The following is a 24,734-nucleotide window of genomic DNA, read 5'->3' as shown; positions in this document are numbered from 1 at the left end:
TCTAATAAAATGGACATGTTTTTGCATTCATTTCCCATACCGCTTATCCTGGACATGTTCTTATTTGTTCAAATTCTGTAAATGAAAAACAGTCATTTGTGTGGTAAAGTGTTTTTATTTAAATTAAAAAAAAAAAAAAAAAAACATGGCATGCATAGTCTTGGATAGTATCTCTAGAAATAGGCAAGAATTTCATACAAAGCAGGCTACACATCAGCAACTAATAATTTACAGAGACTGACCAAAAAATTTGATAGCGATTGATAAGGAAAGGGGGCGCAGGTAACATAGCGTTTGCGCCATAGACAGGACATGCCTTAAAATCACACGGCCAGTCTTTCCACGCGTATCGTAGAGCTGCTACTTCAGTGGTGGATGTGCATACACTGGTTGCTATCTGGATGGTGGTGGGAGCCCACTGGATGATAGGAGCTGGAACCCAGAGGGACTCAGGCCCACATGGGGCCTGTGACGGCGAGCAGCAGATCTTGACAAATAGAACGATAATGTTCAGTGATAAAATTTACTTGTTTCAACCAATTTATGGTTATAGTACATTATTCAGGCCAGTGTTTCCCAGCCTTTGAGAACGGTGGTAGGGGACCACTGGTAAATAGTATTCAACCACACGACTAATCTTCGTCTCTTCTCTACCTACTCCTTTTACGTGATTCCCCTTAGTGTTCAGACTGATACACCACAATCGGGTAAACCAGGGCCTTGTTCATAAAATTCTGGTTATATGGTAGACATAGTTGAATGTTACTTGAAGTGTTCTATTATTTAAATTCTTTGCACCTTACTGTATTCCTTGAGAATGTGGATGCACTAACAGATATTTTAAATGGTATTTGGCTATTGCATATTTGTATTAATCTTTCATTTTATTGTGTTACAAAATACTATATGTATTTAATGAATAAATGTAAAAAAAATATATTTGAAAATTGCTAGGTTTTTTTCATGTAATTTTAAGGAAAAATATTAGATCGTGATATAATTATCGCGATATAAAAATGTCCAAATCGCACAGCTCTATATTGAAAAAATGATTTTACAGATTTTCTTACTCAGTGTTAAGTGTGGGCCTGTTTAACACAAAGCTATTCTGTTGAATGAATGACAACAGGTGATACTTGTTGATTATACCTTATGAACATTTAATTGTTCTGCCTGGGACACAAGTTCCAGTCACAGTTTCATAATGTGCAACATAAATTTAACCAGACAGTTAAGAAATATATTCAATGAACTATGGGAAATATAAACACTCCTAATGGAAAACGATTAACGACCTTATGGAAAAAGCTCAGCATTGGATGCCACGATGCTGTAGTTTACAGTGTCCGATCTCAACAAAAGTACAAAAACAGCATTTTTCTTTTTTTAATTAAGAAAAGAACCGTTGACAGTTCATTTAAAGTGCATGAGGAGTTCCGAAAATTTGTCCTCCAAAAACATGGACATATTCACTGCCGTTAATAGTGTTGCAAACGCGTATGGTGGCTTGGCTTGGACGAACAGCAGTTGTTATGGATGGCGCACCCGCCAGTAGGGAAGACGCATCGGCTTTGCCCGTACGGCCCCTTCCACAAGGCAGCGTGAACCTTTGTGCCCACTGCACTTTATCATGCCGGTGAGTGATTTGTTTTATTAATTTGGGGATTTTGAATGACGTATACAAACAGTATAATGTGGGCCAGCCAAAATCTGAAAACCATCAGAAAGTAAGCCTAAAATATTTTTTTTCTTTTTTTGTATGCTAAGATTTGTTTTCAGTACAGAAATATGAAATAGAGGCCAAAGTTCGGAGCATTAGCGAAGACCTTTAATTAATAATTTTCAGAACAATTAAGTGAAATTGGATTTCCCGCAGCACCCCAATGATCTCTCAAGGCGCGCTAGGAATCACTGGCTTGAGGCTATTACAGGTTTTATAAGCCTCCCGACATCACTGTTGATTACCTCGAAGATATCTTTAGATGGCTTGACAGCGATGGCTGTGTCGTAGGTGATGTTGACATACATCGGAGTGGACAGGATTTGTTTAGGGAAAGGCCCAAGGAAGGCCACATCCTTCTCATTGTAGGCCACCGCTCGTGCTCCAAGTGTCAGTCTGTATGCTACGTCCTGCTTGTCACGAGGGTGGATGCTGCACATTACACACAGGGTCATGTCACATCACCCAAGTAGGAGACAGTTTGGTGAGTCCAAATGGGAAGTTGGGAGTCAGTAAGCTATTTCTTGTGCTATCAATGTGAGTTTCGAAGATGTCATGTGAACCCTACTAGAGCTATACGTACAGTACTTTGAAGCATATAAAGTTTTCTTCAAAATGTATATTGAAATGTATATATACAGTGGAACTTCTGTTCACAAATTTACCATAATTTGTCATGTATAATGCGCATTTTGGTCAATAGCGCGTATTATACATAAGTATAGGGGAAATTTTTAAAAACTCACATTTTATAAAATGTATGCCGCCATCTAGATTATGAAAAAGTGGTACACTTTAATTCCAATATGACACCGCCACCTAGAGGTTATGAAAAAGGTGTACCGTACACTTTCATTCCAATATGACAGGGGTATGACTGCATATATGTACAGTTGTGGTCACAAGTTTACATACCCAGGCAGAATTTGTTTTTTTTATTTATTATTATTATTAAAATTATTTATTTTTTTAAATACGACTGATGATTGAACAGCATCATTAATTTCTTTATAGTTATGTTTTGTTTAATGATAATGCTTTTCTGAAATTTGACAGTTTAATTTGAATCCCATTAAAATAAAATGAAATGTTTCGCCTGGTCCATGTTTTCTCTAAAGAATCGTACATACCTTAAAAATTCTGCCTGGGTAATCAAACATGAGCAAAATTCTGTGTTTACTCATTTACTAAATAAAAGAAGGGCTGTGAATTTCAAAATAAGAGCAAGTAAACAGAAAGTATTACGTGTTCAAATAAAGTGCTTAACTTCAGAATCATTCTTTGAAAAAAATAAAATCGAGATAATACTTATTGTTTTGATTATATAGGTAGAAGCAAAATCATGCAGTATAAAAATGCATTATACATAGGTAGTAGGGTTTTCCAGAATTTTGAGGTCAACTTTGGGGGTGCGCATTATACACGAGAAATTACATTAATTCGTTCTGAGACCAAATGCAAATATTCCATTAAAATGAATGAAAATAGAATAAATCCCTTCCAGCCCAAGAACCAAGTTAAGTTTACCTTGAATGTATGAATTTAGTAAAAAAAAATGGTAGATTTCACCAAACCAAACTGCTTAGCAAGTTCAGAAACATGAAGCATGAATGAAAAATTTACTTACACCGTCTCAAATTTTGGGGGTAAAATAATTTAGGGCAGTATGGAGCTCAGTGACTGTGCCAACTGAAGCAGTTTGTGAACCTAAGCAACATTTGTTTGAAAAAAACTGACTTGTTCATGAACAGGGTCATTCATGTACAGAGGTTCCACTGTACTTGAGGGACATTACGAAGGCCCAGTGGTCGTTTCTGAGTCACTTTTATGTACAGTATACGCTACCATTTTCTTACGTGCCATACGGTGAAGTCTCATCCGGTAAATCCATAGCCACAGCCATGAAGGTCCTTTGCAGACGAGAGTTGGGAACAAAGCCTTTGTCAGCTGTCTGGTGCCAGCGGATGTTTGGAAAGCCGTCATCCGTGGAGCCTTTTATGTTAGTGGACAGCTGCATCAGGGAGAAGTCAGGGAGGAGTCAAGTGTCTAGAAGGATCTAAAAGATCTAATTATCTAAAAGATTATGAGGAAGGGACGGCATGGTGAACGACTGGTTAGAGCGTCTGCCTCACAGTTCTGAGGACCTGGGTTCAATCCCCGGCCCCGCCTGTGTGGAGTTTGCATGTTCTCCCCATTCCTGCGTGGGTTTTCTCCGGGCACTCCGGTTTCCTCCCACATCCCAAAAACATGCATGGTCGGTAAATTGGAGACTCTAAATTGCCCGTAGGTGGGAATGTAAGTGCGGATGGTTGTTTGTTTGTATGTGCCCTGCGATTGGCTGGTAACCAGTTCAGGGTGTACAACGCCTCCTGCCCGAAGATAGCTGGGATAGGCTCCAGCGCGCCCGCGACCCGAGTGACGAGAAGCGGCTCAGAAAATGGATGGATGGATGGATAATGCGAAAGGTGCAGTCGGCATTTCTGGCCAATAGGATAGCTGATCTGGGAAAGGCTCCCACTATATTTAAAAATAATACATTGCTTGTAAAAATACCTGGACAAAGCCAAAGGGAAAGTCCACAGCAGTCTGCCCACCTGAGCCCAGGTGAAATGCCATCCTCCAGTCATCAATCATGGCAGGGAAAGAACAGTTGTACTTGTTTTGATGATAATTAGTGTTTCTTTCACCTAAAAAAGTAAAACATCTCCATCAATGCATCGAGTGTGTTTGCATCCATTGAAGAGATTCTGGTTGTGCATGTTACCTTGGTACCAGAGGGCTCCTTTGAGTGTCATGTTGAGCAGTGGGTGGATCATTGCATTCCACAGGACAGAGTTGTCTGTTTGTGAACTGAGGAGAAATATTTTAAGACCCTTTTAGATTCTGCCAATTTACCGAGCAATTCAGTTTGGCTTACTGATGCCCCTTTTCCACTGCGCAGCACTGATTCGACTCATGTTGATACTTAACCATTAGCAAAATGATGTAAAGCCAATAATGATGACATGCTTTTTCCATTTTTTTTCCCACAGCCTTCCATAGGAGTATCATACTGTAGTGGTGATGAGTTAGACACACAACAGTCCATTGATTGATCAGCAAGGAATCAGCAAGTATCAAATGAAAAGGGACACCTCGGTCTGTGACTAGGTGAGGATTCAAAACCAATTGTTCCTTATTTATTGATAATCGTGTGCAGTGTTGCGTCTGTTTCTCTACTTTGTTTGATTCATTGGTGGGATATATGCTGGTTGGATGTAGTATGTGATGGAGTATACAGTGGTACCTTTAGATAAGAGTTTGATTTGTTCCATGACGATGCTCGCAACTCCAAACATCTCAAATCATCTTTCACCACTGAAACGCATGAAAATGCCATTAATCTGTTCAGCTTTCCCAAAAACAACAATTTAAATGTTTTTTAAAGAGAAAAATAATACTCTATAATATTATACTTAATAAAATCATTCAGTAGTACAATTAAAACGACTTAAACAGTTATTGTCACAATTTCTCCTTCAATGCACACTGTGCTCTTCATGCTGGTGTGTGCACCTTGGCCACCTAGGGTCAGTATAAGACAAACATACGGCTATGCGGGACTGGAGGCTCGACTCATCTCTCGGCTTCTCAGTGCGGCAGTAATATTAACCGTTCTTCGCAGCGGCTAAAGAATATATGCCTGTGAGTATTGCTATATTATCAGTCTTCATGTGTTACTGCAGTTTGTGTTCAGATATCCGTTGCTTAAAGGGTAACAATGCCGCCACATAGATGCTAATTGTTAACCCGTGTTTCCCATTGTATGTTCGCATTGCGGTAGTTGAAGCTATGTGGTTGTTTTAAATATACAACGTGTAATACGGTTTGTTTTATGTTTATTTTGAAAGTAACATTCAGCTTGGAGTGGCACTGAACAGCTTAGAGCCTCTTTTTTGAAGAATATTTACTCATCCCATCTGCCAAACAGCTGCTTGATGTGCAGTGAGGCACCTGCCACCATACAGCGCTTGTATCTGAAGTTTGTGCTCCTCGCATGCCAAGGCAAAAAATGTGTACACTGTACCTACCTTTTTTCATTCTGGTCCAGTCCACATTGCTGAAGTGCTCTTGAAGATGACCAGGCTTCAACGGGTGTGCCCCCCCAACAGGACTCCACCAGTCCTATCGGGTACTTCAGGTTCTCGTACATGTAACGTCCAAAGAGCCAACACACTGCAGAGAACTCTGACAGACCACCTGGAATCACACTGCCCTGTTAAAACTAGTCTTTGGACTATAATGTAGAAAAAAATAAACCACTTCCTTACTTGCTTCAGGCACAGACCATGGAAGATTGACTCCAATCAAATCAGTTAGCTCAGTGTCACTCATCTTCAAGGCTACCATAATAGTCCTCACGTGAGGATACTTGGATGCGAGAGCCAGTTCCTCAGATGCATTGAAAATCTAATGGAGATAAGAAATAACTACATTTTTGACACTTAACCTAGTTTGATGGTACTGGGGGTCCTCAGTTTACAATGTTCCCACTTCGAGGTTACGAACAGCACGTGGTGTAAGACACTTTTGACACACAGCACAAGAAGGCATGCTCAGTTACTGCCGTACTTGAGGTTTTTCAATGACTGTTTTATATTTATGCCCAAGAGTTGTTATCATGCAAATTATTACTGTAAATGTGTTTTTACCACTGCATGAGAGTAGGTTAGAGCTAGACTACGGTGCAATCGGACATAAATTAAGGACCCCCCCCATTTACATTGTATGAATCGTTCAACCATTCGATCATGAATTTTCAGTGCTTTAGCTTACCTGAGATGTTTTAAAGTACATGTTACTCTGGCCGCTACAAAGCCAAACGTCCCCAAACAGCACATCGGTCAGAGTGGCGGAGCTGTTCTCAAGAGCTGCTGTCACATTATACGGACCACCGGCCTCTATGGGGTCAAGGGTGACTCGCCAGATGCCTGCATATTGTGGACAGTAATGCTTAACAGTTAACCTCCATTCAGACCCACACGCTTAAGTGAAAATTTGCGATGTAGAGACACTGTATGAAAAGTATTTCTTTTTGTTTTACCCCTCACACACGCTTTAGAGGCAATTAGATTCATTAAAACACCTTTATTTTAACACTGTAAACATATTTGAACATACACAAAGAAATGCAAGCATATCATGTATAGAAAACACTGTACGTTATAGTGTCTATGTTAAATATGTACCTTACAGAGGTGTGGCCTTTTGGTGTGGCATGTGATTTCAGTGTGTGAGTGTCTTGCGTGAGCTGTGGCCCACACTAGCTCCTGCTTAAGTGTGCACATTGCATTTTTGGTGTTTTAGTGTTCAATAAATGGCTGAAAAGTGTATTGTGATTGTGGCTCTCCTTTCCCACATTATAGAGCATTACAGTAACTAAGTACAGTGGGTTTTTTGAGAACGAGCTGTGGTTTGACTGATTTTTTTGCTTTCACCTGTTGTTCAGAAATTTGAGATAGCAAGGCAGTGAACTCAATTCAACTCAGTTTCTCAGTAAACTGCAGTTTTGCAGGTAACAATTCTTCAATGCCACGCCCAGTTGAAATTTATTGTCAATCTAAACAAAACAGGATTACACATTGTGTATTTAACAACCACGAGTCCGCTAGCTCAATGCTAACACAAAATGGGGGGGAAACATCGACAAGCTAACGAATAGAACCTATGTGGCAGTGTTATAACACTATAAGCGATGGAGATTTTAACACAAACTGTGCAGCAACACATGTAGACAGACAATACTCACAGGCATATATTTATACTCTGTGAAAAATGACTAATATAACTTTTTCGCTAACAGAGTCACTTACTAATGTTAATTTACATTATATTTTGTTATGTTATTACTATATTTTTTAAAAGTTCAATATTGTAGAGTACTATTTATTTTTCTTTGTGTGAATGTGTGAATGTCACAACTCACTTCAACATACTTCCTTGATGGCTGTGTTTTGTGCTAATGCAAAAGCAATAACAGTACTGCTTTGGCCTAAGCACAAAAACAACAAATGTTTTTCAGTGAATAATAGAGGATGCCCCCCCCCCTCAAAAAAAAGATAGAATAGGTAAAATCACAAATACCGCACCGCAAATGTGCATGGGTTCGCTGCTCAGTAAAAAACGATTTAAAAAAATTATTGGTGTAAACCATAGACTTCCGCAATATAGTAGTGATTTCTACAATAGACATATGTTCTACCAAAAAAATCTGAGATATAGCGGGCACACATCAGTTGTCATGGATGCAGGCAACGCAAAGATCTTTATATCATTATTACTTTCAAGCAAATTGTACACAGTGTCTTTATGCTTCTGTTAGGATAAGTTTGACCTCCTTTTTTTGTGTGTGTGTGTTTTCTTAATTAGAGCTCTGTGGACATTTACACAAAACCTCCCGCAACAGGTTACATTTACCTTTCTCCACTGTGACCGGTGAGCTTTTGTGTTTCATGGTTCCTGACACGTAGACTGTGACCTGCGCACCCTCAGGGCTGCCGTAACCCCACAAAATCGCTCTCTCCGGAGACTTCTGCAGCACCATGTGGTCGCCATAGTAGGAGGCGAAGCCAAAATCTCCATCTAGACACACGGGCCAAGGGTTCTCTTCAAAGAAAGCCTGACATGTTGACCCATAAATCCTTAGTTAGCACTTATATCACAATTTACCCCTGACCATTGCTACATGAGAAACAAAGAATGCATTAGGGAATGTATTCAAATAATAGTGGTCTGACAATACTGTGGAGTATTAGGGCCATACCATTAAAAAATAGTAGTTGACATTATGTAAACATAGCAGTCTAAAGGAAACAGTACTCATGCCCTTAACGTTGTTTTACTGTACGTTTGTTCTTGTAATTACAAGTGTATTCTTTAAATAATTTGTCTTTGTTCTTTTGGTATAAGCAGTCAGTATTCCAATTTCTAGAGTGATAATTCAAAACGTCTTGTAGAATTGTGACTTTATTCTCATAAAGTATCAAATTTATTGGAACCTAAGGCTTTTTTTTCTCATAAAAATGAGACTTATTCTTTTCCTTTATTCCTGTGCTATAAATTCTTCATATTATTATGTAGCGTGGCCCTAATATTCCTTTGTACTGTAGAATACAATGAGTACTTACTATTGTAACACTTGTGATGACTTTCCTCTTGTAAAGTTGAGCTGCTATGCTCCTAAAATTGCAGTTGTATTATCATGATTAAGGATTAATTCTCATGACTTTATTTTCATAGTACTATATTTTTATGATTTAGGGTGGGCCTCATATGCCTTTGCAGAGTGCAGTTATTAGTCCAATTGGACTAGAGGGAGTTTTTTCTCAAAACAATTCTATTACTACTATTTTGGAAACATTCCAAATGTATTATTGAAATTAAGACTTTATTGGCATACTAATTGTAATTTATTTATTTATTTATTTTTTAAATAAAGACTACAGTTACTACTGCGATTGCTTCTGTGATTTATATTGGTAAAATGTTGATTTCAGTATCCGAAATGAGACTTTATTCTCCAAGATAATTGTATGACTTAGTGTAATTATTTTATTTAATTTTTATGATTTAGCCCCTCCCTCATATTGGAAGGTTGAAATAGTACTGCAATTCTCTTTCTTCGGGCATTGTTATGAGACATGAGTAAAAGCATCATCTACGTAAATTCTATCCACTGTGATAGCTTGCTTTACCAGACCTGGCAGAGTGGCAGCAGCAGCAGCAGCAGCACTGAGGTAGCTTCTTAATGTGCGATCGATGAACTCCCCAGTGTACTGATAATGGCTTTCTACATATTCTCCTAGAGTTACACTATAAGCTTTCAGTCATGTAGCGCTTATTTCCCATCTTTCCTCCAGGAGTGTTCCTGACATACACACTCCAATGCTTCATATCTCAGAGACCAACAACAATGCACCAAATGAGTTCTTCCACACTTCCCTTACATCTGCTGTCCCTCAGGGATCAAACCTTCAAATCTACATTCAGACTCTGCTTATTCCAATTAGGGATGTTGGATACCACTTTTTTTCCCAGACCGGTACCAGTACAAGTATTCACTTTTGAGTACTCACCGATACTGAGTACCAATACAACTAGTTCTTTTGATACATACAATTGCAATTAACACAACGACATAATTGTGAATGCTTTTCTTTCTGATGCACATGATGATTCACTAATGTGTCAAACCGCCGGAGTGTAGCGCCAACTACAGGCGAGGAGGACTGACTCGATGTCAGATATTTTTGGGGCTTAAGTATCGGTGGCTGTTATCGCCGATACCCGATAACTTGCAATAAGAAGCCTTGAAATAACACAGACAGCTATTTTGAACTGTTCAACATTTCCTCTACCTTGTCGAAGGCCCCAGTTCCAGGTGAAGAAAAACAGCCCCAAAGCATGAGGCTGCCAGCACCATACAGTGTGTTGTTTTGTTGTTGATGAGCGGTGTTGTGTTTTCCTCAAACATACCTTTTGGAATTATGTCCAAAGATATATGATAACACATTTTCCCAAATATGTTTGGTAGAAGAAGCACAAGCATGTGGAGAGCATGCAAATTCCACCCAAGAAGTGGCATGATTCAAACCCCGAACCTCAGAACTAAGGGCTATAACTAGTTGACCGCGCTGCTGTGAAACCCAATATACTTTACAATAAAGAAATAATGTCTTAATGGACCTCAAACAGTCATGTTGGAACAGGAAGACGCCATTCCAAAACCGTTTCCACAAAGTTGGGAGCATGGCATTGTCCAATATGTCTTGAAATGTGAAATGATGAGTTCCTTTCACTTGAACTATGGGGCCAATATGTTTTGACAATTCCATGCTCCCAACTTTGTGGGAACACTTTGTTACAACATGACTGAATTCTCCCGCAAGCATGACAAACACAAATTGTTTTCTAGGAACTGGTTTTATGAAGCCATCCAATCTCCATCACACCATGAAAACTGTATTCAAATAACAATACAATTGGTACAATTAGCATAAAACTACAACAGTCAAAAAACAGGGCCACATACAGGTAGTAACAATTCCCTCACTAGGGTCGCGGGCGTGCTGGAGCCTATCCCAGCTGTCATCAGGCAGGAGGCAGGGTACACCCTGAACTGGTTGCCAGCCAATCGCAGGGCACATAGAAACTAACAACCATTCGCACTCACAGTCATGCCTACGGGCAATTTAGAGTCTCCAATTAATGCATGTTTTTTGGGATGTGGGAGGAAACCGGAGTGCCCGGAGAAAACCCACGCAGGCACGGGGAGAACATGCAAACTCCACACAGGCGGGGACGGGGATTGAACCCCGCACCTCAGAACTGTGAGGCTGACGCTCTAACCAGTCAGCCACCGTGCCGCCAGTAACAATTCCCCATGGTGAAAATAATATCCAAGCACGAATACCTTGTTCACGGCTGGTTGTGAATTCATTCGGAGGAGTGAAATTTAGTATGCGTGCAAATACAAAAGAATCTGTATTTATCAAACGTGTGGCAACCTGTCAGACACACACCAGTAAGTAATGTGTTGACTAATCCCACCTGTTTTAAAATGCAACGCTTGCGCACATTTAGCCTAATTTGCATTGAGAAACGCCTCCAATTGACCATATATGGTAGCAATAATCTCTTTAAGAATGCAGGCATTGACTTCCCTCTCACAAAAAGAGGGCGTAGGAAACGAATATCACAGTGAAACTGTCATTGATTGAGGAACTTGTCTGAGAAGTGGAAATGTAACACAGCTTTAACTTTATGGGTTACTGAAACAAACCAAAAAAATACAGTTTGGAACAATTAACGCAGGTGTTACTAACAACAGGAAAATATTATGTGGGAGGGTTGGAGAATTTAGCCGCTGCTGTTAATTGTATCGATCAGAAAAAAGACCAGTCTCGGAAATGAAAATAAATGGTTTCACATCAAACTCAATGACAAAAAAATGTGTCACAGCCCACTGACGGAATTATCTTCAAATAACCAGAGGAGGACAAGCAATTATGGATTCCCGTATTGCAAGCATTACTGGGGACACGTCATCATACGTACAGCCAGCCATCTTTAACCACAGCTCCCAAGGCACACATCCAAGGAGCTATTCTGTAGAATGAATGGATGAATCGTGCGTTCCTCCAGGGGATGTGAATCAAAGATTATTTGTGCATTGAATGAAATCCTTTCATGTTCACGTAGCTAGATTTGTTGTGTGATATGGTGTTTTAGTTGAAATGTGGGTGCAATCTATGCCTCCAACTATATGTTTGGGAAAGCCTTGTTTAATTTTGGCTTTTTGGTGATATCTGTATGGCAACTGGATTTAAATTGGGGCCAGGGAATTAATTGCACATCGGCATGATTCCGCTTAGTGTCGACTCTAAAATGCCGCGTATGTCTCCAAATTTGCGCTAAAAGGTCCCAGTGGCGACAGGAGCAGAATGTGCACCTGGATGGCTTTGTTGACCCTCTTAGAGCATTCTATGTGTAGTTTCACTGTTCTACCACAAGGTTTTGAGTGTACGCATGCTCAGAGCTGTGTGTAAATTTGCACACGTCCCCACGCATAAGTCCAACTTGATAAATCCCGTACTTTGCGTGGAAATGTTCTTTTCGCACACTTCTGGGCGTACACATGCTTAATAAATGAGGGCCCTGGAATCGGGAGATGCTTGTTCTTAATGCGGTCTTTGCGTTCTGAAGGGACCACGTGAACTCATGAAGACACGAGCACACACCGCAAAAGTAGTGAGCATGTTGTCACTGTTTATATACAGTTGGTTACTTGCTGTTTTTCCGCTGTGCCTTAGTGTTACATGTTTGCTACCTCAAAGAGGCAACAGAATAAAGGTCCTATAATAACTGACACTAAACAGCATAACAATAACACATGACACATCAATCACTTCAAAGGTGCATAAACAATCATGGACATATGAAGTGTAAAGCACCATCATGGATACATTTAGAATGCAACCGTTAAATAGAGCACAAAACGAGGTCCATAAAGACATGGATGAGAAAGTTTTACAATACTTCAACCTGCCTGGCCTTAACAGAGTAGTGACCACAACCCGATAAAACAGCTTTCAGATGAATTTTAGCGGAAACTGAGAGCCAGGGCTTGACCAACATCAATGTGTGACCTCACAAATGCCTGCCAAATGTCACTTAAATACACTACTGCCAGTAGGCTATAGCTTTGTGTTCAATTAAACAGGCCCAAATTTCACACAATTTGTGATTAAGTTAGATGAGATCATCATTACTCAAGTATTCATACTTTTTGTGACATTTTTGTTTGGTGAAAAAATTCTAATGTAAAATTGTGTTTTGGCTCAATAAAAGTTAGGAAACACTGGTTTAGTGTAGTGGGGGTGAATAGGTGGGCTACAGACCTGTTCTGGGTGGGTCACAAAAATATATCAACATCCAAATGTCCTGTGCATTGTTTTTTTTAAACATTTTTTTAATACATTTATGTATTAATCATTGATGTATTTATTTTACAAATATTGTTGTCATGCCAACACCTTGGATTAGGATATCTACTCAAAACTGCGCGCTAATCGTGCGTGACTGGACTGGAGACTGAACAGTTACCGCAAATGCCGCATAAAACTAATCTGAGTAATGCACAAAATGAAAATATCTATTGGCAGTCAGCCAATACTGGAATTCAGCAGGAGGAACAACGATGATCGCAAAGACTGCGTGCAAAGTGCAAATTCAGGGTGCGCTAGGAGATATGGCTTTTTGTTGTTGTTATCAAGTTAACCTCCATTTTCTTCAACACGGTGCACTTCAACGCTGATGAAGGAAAACAGAAAGTGTTTTTACTCACCACTATGTTGAAAGGAAGCAAAAACCAGGAGAGCCAACACACAAAAACACATGACCGACATGAGAAGTATGTAGCCCAACAACAGAAATGACAGTTTAGGAGAATCTCGGAGCACGTGCATAAGTTCTGCAGGATGTCTGTCTACTGTGGTCAATTGTGTCATGTGAGAGAGAGAGAGAGAGAGAGAGAGAGAGAGAGAGAGAGAGAGAGAGAGAGAGAGAGAGAGAGAGTGGACTGATTTACACACATATACAGGGAGAGTGCATGCACGTGCACACAGACAAAAAAGTTCCCTCTTTGCTCTGCATACACACACACACGCACGCACGCACACACACACACACACACACACACACACCCACCCACACACACACACAGACACACCGACCAGACCCCTTTAAATTTGTCACTTTTTGTTAAATTGCAGGCATTTGCTAAAATCATTTAAGTTCATTTTGTTCATTAATGTACACACAGCACCCCATATTGACAGAAAGAAAATGCTGATTTATTAATATAGAAAAACTGAAATATCACACAGCCATAAGTATTCAGACCCTTGAGCTGTCCATTTCTTCTGATCATCGTTGAGATGGTTCTACACTTTCATTGGAGTCCAGCTGTTTGATTATACTGATTGGACTATATTAGGAAAGCCACACACTGTCTATATAAGACCTTACAGCTCACAGTGCATGTCAGAGAAAATGAGAATCATGAGGTCAAAGGAACTGCCTGAATCAGAATCAGAATCATCTTTATTTGCCAAGTATGTCCAAAAAAAAAAAACACAAGGAATTTGTCTCTGGTAGTTGGAGTTGCTCTAGTACGACAACAGACAGTCAATTGACAGAGGACACTTTTGAGACATAAAGACATTGAGAAAAACAGTCACTGAGCAATAAAGGGTTGCTAGTTATCTGGTAATGCCGGTACAATTTTTAAACATTTTTTTAATTTATTTTTTATTTTTTGACAATTGATCAAAAGGATGCAGAGTCTTCTAGCACTTAGAGCAGTTTGAATGACTAATATAGCAATAGTCCGGTGCAATGACCATTGTGCAAAGGGCGCAGAGACTTCAAGGAGTGTATGCAGTTTAAAGTGACTAGTAGCGCGATAATCTGGGACAATGTTGATTGTGCAAATGTTGCAGATACTCTTCAGTCAGTGTGCAAGTGGGGCAGATGCTACTCTGGCATAAATGGCCAGTTTTGGTCAACAACAGATATGCAAATAGTGCAGCGTGGCGAGACTACTACAGTAAGTGCACGAGTATGTATAATTGGACCGACAGAAATGTGACAACAAAGACAAAAAAATTGGCAGCATGTTGTAATGGAATTGTAGGTTAGCTGTTTAAGAAGTTGATTGCAAGAGGGAAGAAGCCAGAGCCCTGACTTAAACCCAATTGAGCATCTCTGGAGAGACCTGAAAATGGCTGTCCACCAACATTCACCATCCAACCTGACAGAACTGGGAGAGATCTGCAAGGAGGAATGGCAGACGATCCCCAAATCCAGGTGTGAAAAACCTGTTGCATCATTCCCAAAAAGACTCATGGCGGTATTAGCTCAAAAGGGTGCTTCTACTAAATACTGAGCAAAGGGTCTGAATACTTATGGCTGTGTGATATTTCAGTTTTTCTTTTTTAATAAATCTGCAAAAATGTCAACAATTACATTTTTTTTCTGTCAATATGGTGTGCTGTGTGTACATTAATGAGGGGAAAAAGAGCTTCAATGATTTTAGCAAATGGCTGCAATATAACAAAAAGTGAAAAATTTAGGAGGGTCTGAATACTTTCTGTACCCACTGTGTGTGTGTGTGTATATATATATATATATATATATATATATATATATATATATATATATATATATATATATATATATATATATATATATATATATATATATATATATATATGGAGTTTGCATGTTCTCCCTGTGCCTGCGTGGGTTTTCTCCGGGTACTCCGGTTTCCTCCCACATCCCAAAAATATGCACAGTAGGTTAATTGAAGACTCTAAATTGTCCGTAGGTATGAATGTGAGTGTGAATGGTTGTTTGTTTCTATGTGCCCTGTGATTGGCTGGCAACCAGTTCAGGGTGTACCCCGCGTCTCGCCCGAAGAGAGCTGGGATAGGCTCCAGCATACCCGCGACCCTAGTGAGGATAAGCGGTGTAGAAGATGGATTAATAGATATATATATATATTCAATCACGTTTTATAGATTGTAGATTAATTAATGGTGGCAAAAGGTGGATGAATAATTCATTCATCTTGCTCTAATTTTTGAAACTCACAAAAAAGTGCCGTTTCAACAGGGGTGTGTTTAGGGCTGGGGAAAGAAATCGGCTAAGTCGACCCCAAAAATTGGTCGAAGCAAAATTTTCTGCCTCAAACCAATAAAGATTATGATTAAAAGCATGTTTTTACTCCCTAGGACCTTGTTTGGTTACTGTCCATGTCTCCGCGCAGACAGTTGTTGCAGACGCAAGCAACTTCATGACCTATCAACGTGCCCGATAATCGACTACTACTACTACCGGGCGCTGGTGTATCGTCTTTATATCTATGGTTGGGACCAGCTGGAATACACTGCTGTAGACAGTACAATTTTGGGATCACTTTAAACCAAAAAGGATAAAAAAGTGGTTGCAGTTCCTGTAAACGAGGAGGTGGCCGAACATACCAGCTTGGGATAGAACATTCACACGTGGGCTGGACAGGCTTCGGGGTGCACTAAGGTAACTTGTTTTTTTTGTTTGTTTTGTTTTTACTTATTCGCCAATGTAAAATACCTACAACGCCAGTTATAACGTGCTGTTGTCGCATGTTTGTCTGCAGTCACTGACGCATAGATATGTACAGATGATAAGTAATAAGACAGTAGAGTACTTCATTTACTTCAACTCACATTCAGCACAACACATTTATATCATACACTCAGTGCCAACCTATGCAGTTTAAGGATAGAAGTCCATCCCTCATAAATAGGATTTATTTTTATTTTGTTGCGAGTTGATGACTCAGTTACTCAACTCAATATCTATGATAATTGATTCAAAAAAGATTAGATGGTGACAGCCCTAGGTGTGTTAACTTTTTATATCCATTGCAGCCTCCCTTCACCTCCTTTGTGTATCGTGATATTATTGATTGTGTTAACAAAAATTAATACAAAAGTTAAATACATACTACTGTTATTTTTTCTTAATTTTATGAATAATTTTGGCAATGCATGCCTTTTTTGGTTTGAGCACCTACCCACAAAAATGGCTGTACACCTGCCTAGGGGAGTGTATTGTGTCACTCAATCAGTGACGTGTGGTGAGGTTCATGATTGGTGAGGCACTGACTATGTCAATCACGTGACCTGGAGCTTGATGAAGCTCAACACTGCCACATGCGGGTTGTGGCACCGTACATTCCAGACTCCACTGTGCACTTTTAGTGGCTTTTCTGGTCGATGAGAAAGACTAAATGTCACACACTTTCATTAAATATATTAGACAGTACGTTAAACGTCAGTAAGTGGAGTACATGAGTTATAAAACGTATATTATTTGCGATGTAATGAGGAAACACCAATGTCTCTTGTGTGAAGCGATGACTCAACGTGACTCGGAGCTGCGCTTCCTATGCATTTGAACAGGATATATGAAAATTCAGCTATTTTAATAATTGAAATTATTGGATTGAAAAAGGAAATCAATGTAAAGCACGGACCATAGAACTAAAATGGAACCATTTAATGTAATAATAAGTTTTTTTTTTTTTTACTATTCACATGCAGTGGAAAGGAAAGACCACCAGGGGGAAGTGAGGCTCTGCCTCACTTTCCCACCCTGACCGCACGTCACTGCACTCAATTCATTTTTGATAATTGTAACAAGTGACGATGGGACTCTTATTTTCACCAAAAACAATTTCATTATTTTGTACACTGTATTTAGTTGTGGAATATACTCATTGTTTGTGATCAGGATCGCCAGTGAGATGCAGCCTATCCAGGCTGATTGGATAGGACTCGGGGTACATCCTGGACTGGTTGACAGTCAATCACCGGGCACATATAGACAAACAGTCATTCACATTCACATACACAGGGACTATGGACAATTTAGAGTCTTCAGTTAACCAAACATGCATGAATTTTGAAGGTGGGGGCGGGGCGGGGCACGACAGAGTACCTGGAGAAGACCCAAAGAAGCACAGGGAGATCATCAACTCTAAACAGGAAGGCCGTAGCCAATACTCAAGATTCAGATTTTTACACTGTAAAGTGAAATAGTCCTTTTTGATTCCAGTTGACAGCTGAGTGCACGCTCCACACACGCTAAAATGATCACAGAACACAAAAGCAGATGGTATTTTGGTTAATTGGTTGAATTGTTGGATAATTTAAGTTTGGCTTGAATTTCATAAATACGAGGAGGACTGAAAGACATGAGACCAGGGGTCACCAATGTGGTGCCTGTGGGCACAAGGTAGCCCCCAAGGACCAAATGCGTAGCCGGCGGGCCTGTTCTAAAAATAGCTTATTTTGATTGATTTATGATTTATATAAATCAAGTGTTGCTTATTTATTTTCATCTGTCTTCTAAATATTGTGAGAAATCATTAACATGATCAGTTTCTTCACATAAATTAATACCATTAATGAATAATAATAACATATTAAGGTAATTTGCAACCCTAGTGAGGAAAAGCGGTACAGAAAATGGATGGATGGATGAGCAAATTTATTTCAGAATTTATTTCTGTGTATCAAACTGGTAGCCCTTGGCAATAATCAGTACCCAAGAAGTAGCTTTCAGTTTCAAAAAGGTTGTTGACCTCTGCCTTAGACTATTTTATTTGAAAGTAAGCTGCCAGGCCCACAAAGAGCAATTTAGGGTTCAGTGTCTTACCCAATGACGCTTTAAAAGGAGACAGTCAGAACCAGGATTAAAACTGCCAACTTTTAGGTCATCTACCAACTGAGCCACAGCCACTCATGAAGAAATAAGATTTTGTGTTCACTGTAGTAGTTCATTGATTTCATAAATGCAACTAGATTCTTATACATACGGGTAAAAACAACAACAACAACAACAACAATATATACAGTGTTATCCTCACTTAAGATGGCCAAATGATTTTGGGGCTCCCAGACGGTCCAAACGGCTCTTTGAGCATTTAAGTTTTCCAAGCCCATGTTTGAGTTGTGAAAATATATCCATGTAAAACCTGTGGTGGCTGGAATATACTGTATCCCACTGAGTCGTTGCAGGACTTTTCCATGTCGCTAGCTCGCAGGATGACATGTTTCTGGATGCCGCGGACGTCCAAAATGTCACGGCCTCGCTCGGTGTGGTGTGTTGGTCCACATAACAGACGCTACAGGGAAAGTTAACTGTTTATTAAACACAGCGGCACACGTTATTCAGCCTTTGGCTCACACGACAGATATTTGAGCATATACTTCCTGCCTGTTATAAACCTGAACAATTCAGTACTAGACTGTTCTCAGTCTTTCCACGTTTCCAAAAATTATCTTCAAACATATTCTGTATAATGTATGTAGAAATAAATAAATAACGGATTTAGAACTAAATAATGGATTTAGAAATGAACGTCTGAATTCACTTTTCACTTTGCCCAACCCTGCTTTCGATGAAGTCTGAAGCCTCATAATACATGCAGTGAGGTTTTCTGTGCAGTTTGTGACAAACATTTTCCACCACAAAGTGAAAAATCAAGGCAGTTTTTGCACGGAAGCAGATTGTTTTGTCTCGCTTTGCATGAATATTAAAAGTGATACCCCTGCTGTCGTCACTTATTGTGCCACACAGTACATTAGGCCATTTCAAAATGTCAATTTATCCCATTAAGAACGCAGTAGCACTCAAGGGCACCCATGTCTAATTCTGTCGTATGCTTTCTTCATTTTCATTGTATGTCTGTTTTAAGCTTTACTTCTTTACACTAAAGCGTCCCTCCTGTCATTCTGCCTGCTAATTGATAGAGTTGTCAAACGTGTCGACGTTCTGCACAACATCTGCGAGACACTGTTGTGAAACAGACAGTTGTACAGATGCTGTTGTAAACGCGATGAAAAGCAATCAGAGTGGGAATCTGCTTGCTCAAACGTGTGTTTTGGGGGAGGGGAAAGAGATGTAACAGGCGAGCTGCTCTGACATCAGTGACAATGGCATCATGTCTTGGTGCGGCAATTACTAGCATCAGTGTCAATTGTATGACTAGGATGCTGATAGCAGCAGCAGGTGCACAGTGAAGCAATGGTTAGCACATCTGCTTTAGAGTTGAGAAGTGCCAGGTTCCAGTCTCGCCTTAGGCCCTCCTGTTTGGATGTGTTCATTCTGTTTTCCTTGGAAGGACAGTTGTACCTTGACTTACAAGTTTAATTTGTTCTGTGACCAGGTTTGTAACTCAATCTACTCAGATATCAAATCAATTTACACTATTGAAATTCATTTCAATACAATTAATCCATTCCAACCCCCCTAAAAAAACAATGTTTTGGGTCGTTTTTAATAAAGAAAATAGCACTGTATGATATTTCACTTCTCCTCACTAGGGTCGCAGGTGTGCTGGAGCCTATCCCAGCTACCATTGGGCAGGAGGCAGGGTACACCCTGAACTGGTTGCCAGCCAATCGCAGGGCACATGCAAACAAACAGCCAGTCGCACACACATTCACACCTACGGGCAATTTAGAGTTGTCAATTAACCTAGCATGCATGTGTAGTATATTTTAATCGTAACACAATCAGAGTTCCTTTGGGAAGGACAAATGGTTGGAGACCTGTATTCACACCCACTATCTCTTCTTTGTACTTCTACATCAAAGGACATCCTTTAACCAGTTATATGTATATTGGGGTTTCCTGCTCATCCCTGACAGAAACCTGTCTGGGGTTTACAACCGGGGCCAGAGGACTGTTTTTCATTATCGCAGGAAAGGGCCCTGGGGAGGGGGATTGACCAGACGAAGAGACACCAGCTGGCGGGTGCGATTCCAAATATGGTCATGAGGAACGGCCATCTTCCAGATGCACCCAGGGCGGGGCTAATTCCACGCCCAGAGAATTGGAACCTTGATAAACCTCCGACTCGGAACCACAGGTGAAAAATCCACCACACATGTTTTTGGGATGTGGGAGGAAACCGGAGTCCCTGGAGAAAACCCACGCAGGCACGGGGAGAACATGCAAACTCCACACAGCCGGGGCCGGGGATTGAACCCCACTCCTCAGAACTGTGAGGCTGACTCTCTAACCAGTCGACCACAGTGCCGCCGTATGATATTATATCATAATAAAATAGGATGTAAAGTTGTAAAGAAATAACCATTTTTATTGAGCCATCTGATTTTCAGGATGTGTCTTGGGCACCTGTTGGGCACCTGTCTGCACTTTGTTGGTGGTGGTGTTGGTCACACTCCATGTCTCTGATCCATATAGGAGGACTGCCTTGACATTGCTATTAAATATGTTGATCTTGTTACGAACGGACAAGGCCTCGGCATTCCAGATGGGTCGCAGTGTGTTATTATTACTATTAGCTGTTTGTGAGTCAGCACAGGACACTGGATGGCTTGTGCACCAGGCTGAGATTTGCTGAGCTAATTTATGTCTCTTGGCCTAATGACTCTTCAAATAACTATTTTACAGTACAGCTAATATGATTTAAAAATCGGAAGAAACTGCAGGTTAAATGAATAATGCCACACATCATTTGGATGACAAAGCATTCTCTCTACAGAATATGTGACTGTGCGCATTTACTGAGACTGACAGACACTGAATCATGACCTTCTTTCCTTATTAGAGGAGGTCCCAAGCTATGCCTTTGACGGAGGATGATAAAACAAGCATTGGAATCATTCAGTGTCACCTCCAAATGTTGATTGATCATGTTCCTCCGGACAACATTGAATTAACTAGCGCATTTCAATACACGAGACCAAGATCAAATTAGAGAGCAGAAATAGGATTGGAAAATAGCAACAGGCTCCTCCAGTGATCCGTGGAATGGACTCTGGGCCGTTCCATCACATTTTGTAGCTAATTTCATGCGCCGCAATGACAGATGCAGATATGTTTGTGGCACCGTGCGTGAACCAAGATTTATGGGCGCTGTCAAGGGCCCTCGCAGGTCCCTTATGCCACAGCCACCATCCGTCATGTGATGAATCTCTCGAATTAGCGCCTTCCTTTAAGACACTCAGCAGCTATTAGGTGCAAGAGAGGGGGTGGAGCTTCATCTCCACAGTCGACATTGCGCCTACTCTCCCAGTAAGGGCAATCATGCCAAAACTAGATGGAAATTTGAGATAATGATGTATTGATATAATTATTTATAGTATACTAAACATGTATGTATGAAACATCGATTGACAGGCAAAATATCGGCAATATAGTTATCCCTTCATCCATTTTCTGGAGCCTGTCACAGCTGACTGTGGGTGAGAGGCGGGGTACACCCTGGACTGGTTGCCAGCCAATCGCAGGGCACATATAGGCTAACAACCATTTACAATCACATTCACACTTAAAGGAAATGTAGAGTCTTCAATGAATGTAAGATTCATGTTTTCTGTGGGTTTTCTCCGGGCACTCCGGTTTCCTCCCACATCCCAAAAACATGCATGAATTGGAGACTCTAAATTGCCCGTAGGTGTGAATGTGAGTGCGAATGGTTGTTTGTATGTGCCCTGCGATTGGCTGGCAACCAGTTCAGGGTGTACCCCGCCTCCTGCCCGATGATAGCTGGGATGGGCTCCAGCATGCCCGCAACCCTAGTGAGGAGAAGCAGCTCAGAAAATGGATGGATGGATGAATATATAAATATATATATATATATATATATATATATATATAGAGAGAGAGAGAGAGAGAGAGAGAGAGAGAGAGAGAGAGAGAGAGAGAGAATGTATTTTCTATTCTATCTATTTTTAAATAAATAGGATAAATAGTATACAGTTAATCAGGAGTACAATTGATTGTATCTGGTTGTGTCAAGGTTTATGTTTTCGTGATGTTGGAGGAAAGAAGGGGGACCCGGGTGCAGGGAAGCAGGTACGCTAGGCCGTAGCGTAGGACTCAAAAAGGATGATTTATTTAAAAAAAAAAAAAAAAAAAAAGGCTCGTGGAAGCAAACACTAAATTACACAACAAAACAAAAGGGAAACTGGCATCAGAGGACTCAGGAAACATGACATATGATGACAAAGATTCGACAAGGACTGAAACCAGGGAACGAAATATAAGCAAACTGACGAGATAACGAGGAACACCTGGACAAGACACTAGTGGCTGGAGGGAGCTGATTGGTTGACGAGGACAGGTGGACACAAAAACCAAACGAGCAGACAAAACATGAACGTGTGACAAGAAAAACGTGACAAAACATGAGATAAACTAACAAAACGAAGTAAAAAATAAACCATGGCATTTGGCCACAGGTCACCCCAGCTTCACTCGGGATTGCTACATCTATCATGTCTGCATTATTAACATTATTAAACATTATTGTTATTCATCACAATGGTGTGATGGTGAGTTGTAAATCTTATCATTTGGTGTTATTTGTTTGTTATTTTCTCATAGACTCGAGCATGGTAGGCACACTGTTATTGATAGCCCCTCTAAACATGCATTCAGTCATAAGCACTTCTGATTAAATGACTATTATTGGCTTCATTTTATACGGAATGAAAAAAAATACGATCTTTGTCAAAGTGTAAGTGAAGCCAGGGAGGGCTACATATTTCAACTGGTCGACTATGCTACATCTGCTACACAAGGCATTTTCAAATTTCAAGTGCACGTTCTTTTTTTCCCACAGATTTCCATAATTTGAAACCCGCCTCAGCTGTGATTTAATGTCACCTCTTTTTGCCTCTTTAGTGTTTCTGTGTTTAGTCCATCTAATGGTGGATGTGTCAGAAGTCTTTATAGAAGACTATGCATTAATAAACAAGCCCAGGTGCTTAAAAAAATGACTTAAATGCAAACGGGAGAATTTGGCCCTTACTTATTCATATTTTGTTGGTATGCTTCATTTTTGCATCTACAAACGTTTGCCAAAAAGGTCCAGTTTTGTCTCATCAGTATAAAAGACATTCTCCCGGAAGATTAAGCAGCATGTCAGTTGTATACATTTTGGCAAATTCCTGTGTGGTCACGTTCAAGTTATTTCAGTGACTGTTGTTGTTCCTTCATTAACGGAAGGGCACCAACTTCTTTGACTGTGAAGGTTATTATTTTCTTAACTTTCATTGATTGAAAAATCAGTCCATCACTTTTTCAATGAGAACAAGCTGAAGGTCAACCTGGGTAATAGTCACTGAAGATATTCATTTTCTCGTTTTTAATACTTTGGATAAGTTTCTCAAATTTAACCTTTGCTGCCCTTAACATGCATGACAGAAAGAGGCAATTAAAACTTTAGGCCCCCAAAAAAAAAAAAAAGAAAAAAACCCTTTTGTTTTTCTGTCATCCTCCATGTCTCAAGATAATACATTCCTGCGACTTTGACTGATCTTTTCTGAAGCACTCTTTTGATATTGCTTGAATACATGCAGCCATCCATCCATTTTCTCAGCCGCTTCTCCTCACTAGGGTCGCGGGCGTGCTGGAACCTATCCCAGCTATCATCGGGCAGGAGGCGGGGTACACCCTGAACTGGTTGTCAGCCAATCGCAGGGCACATACAAACAAACAACCATTTGCACTCACAGTCACACCTACGGGCAATTTAGAGTCTCCAATTAATGCATGTTTTTGGGATGTGGGAGGAAACCGGAGTGCCCGGAGAAAACCCACGCAGGCACGGGGAGAACATGCAAACTCCACACAGGTGGGGCTGGGAATTGAACCCAGGTCCTCAGAGCTGTGAGGCTGACGCTCTAACCAGTCGGCCACCGTGCCGCCATTGCTTGAATACACAGTATAAAAATGATTAAGCTTAAAGCAGCAGGTAGAGAAAATGCAATGTTCACTAATGTTTCCACTGTAAAAATAGCAGTGCTGGCAGGAGAGCTCTTCAGCCTCTAGTCATTATTTCAAAATGACTTTATACTGTACAACATGGAGGTGCACCACAGGGTGAATA

At 40.3% G+C, this 24,734-nt stretch overlaps 1 protein-coding gene across 3 annotated transcripts; it reads right to left on the bottom strand.

Annotated features, from left to right (window-relative positions):
- Positions 1–128: 128 nt before the first annotated feature.
- On the bottom strand, positions 129–13,775 carry siae (sialic acid acetylesterase). 3 transcript variants are annotated; one of them, XM_061781895.1, is made up of 10 exons: positions 13,605–13,775; positions 8,177–8,378; positions 6,536–6,690; positions 6,031–6,169; positions 5,791–5,959; positions 4,485–4,570; positions 4,274–4,407; positions 3,577–3,731; positions 1,966–2,152; positions 129–487 (listed from the first exon to the last, which is right to left on the bottom strand). In XM_061781895.1, the coding sequence occupies exons 2-10, from the start codon at positions 8,301–8,303 to the stop codon at positions 221–223; spliced, it is 1,419 nt and encodes a 472-aa protein (XP_061637879.1). In that variant the 5' UTR covers positions 8,304–8,378; positions 13,605–13,775; the 3' UTR covers positions 129–220. The 3 variants fall into 3 exon arrangements, with proteins under 3 accessions (XP_061637879.1, XP_061637877.1, XP_061637878.1); XM_061781893.1 differs by having other exon boundaries at positions 8,177–8,341; positions 13,605–13,774; XM_061781894.1 differs by lacking the exon at positions 13,605–13,775 and adding an exon at positions 11,172–13,347.
- Positions 13,776–24,734: the final 10,959 nt, after the last annotated feature.

This window comes from Phyllopteryx taeniolatus, chromosome 8 (genome assembly GCF_024500385.1).
Source record: "Phyllopteryx taeniolatus isolate TA_2022b chromosome 8, UOR_Ptae_1.2, whole genome shotgun sequence".
Classification (NCBI taxonomy): Eukaryota; Metazoa; Chordata; class Actinopteri; order Syngnathiformes; family Syngnathidae; genus Phyllopteryx; species Phyllopteryx taeniolatus.
This window is presented reverse-complemented; position numbering and strand designations above follow the sequence as displayed.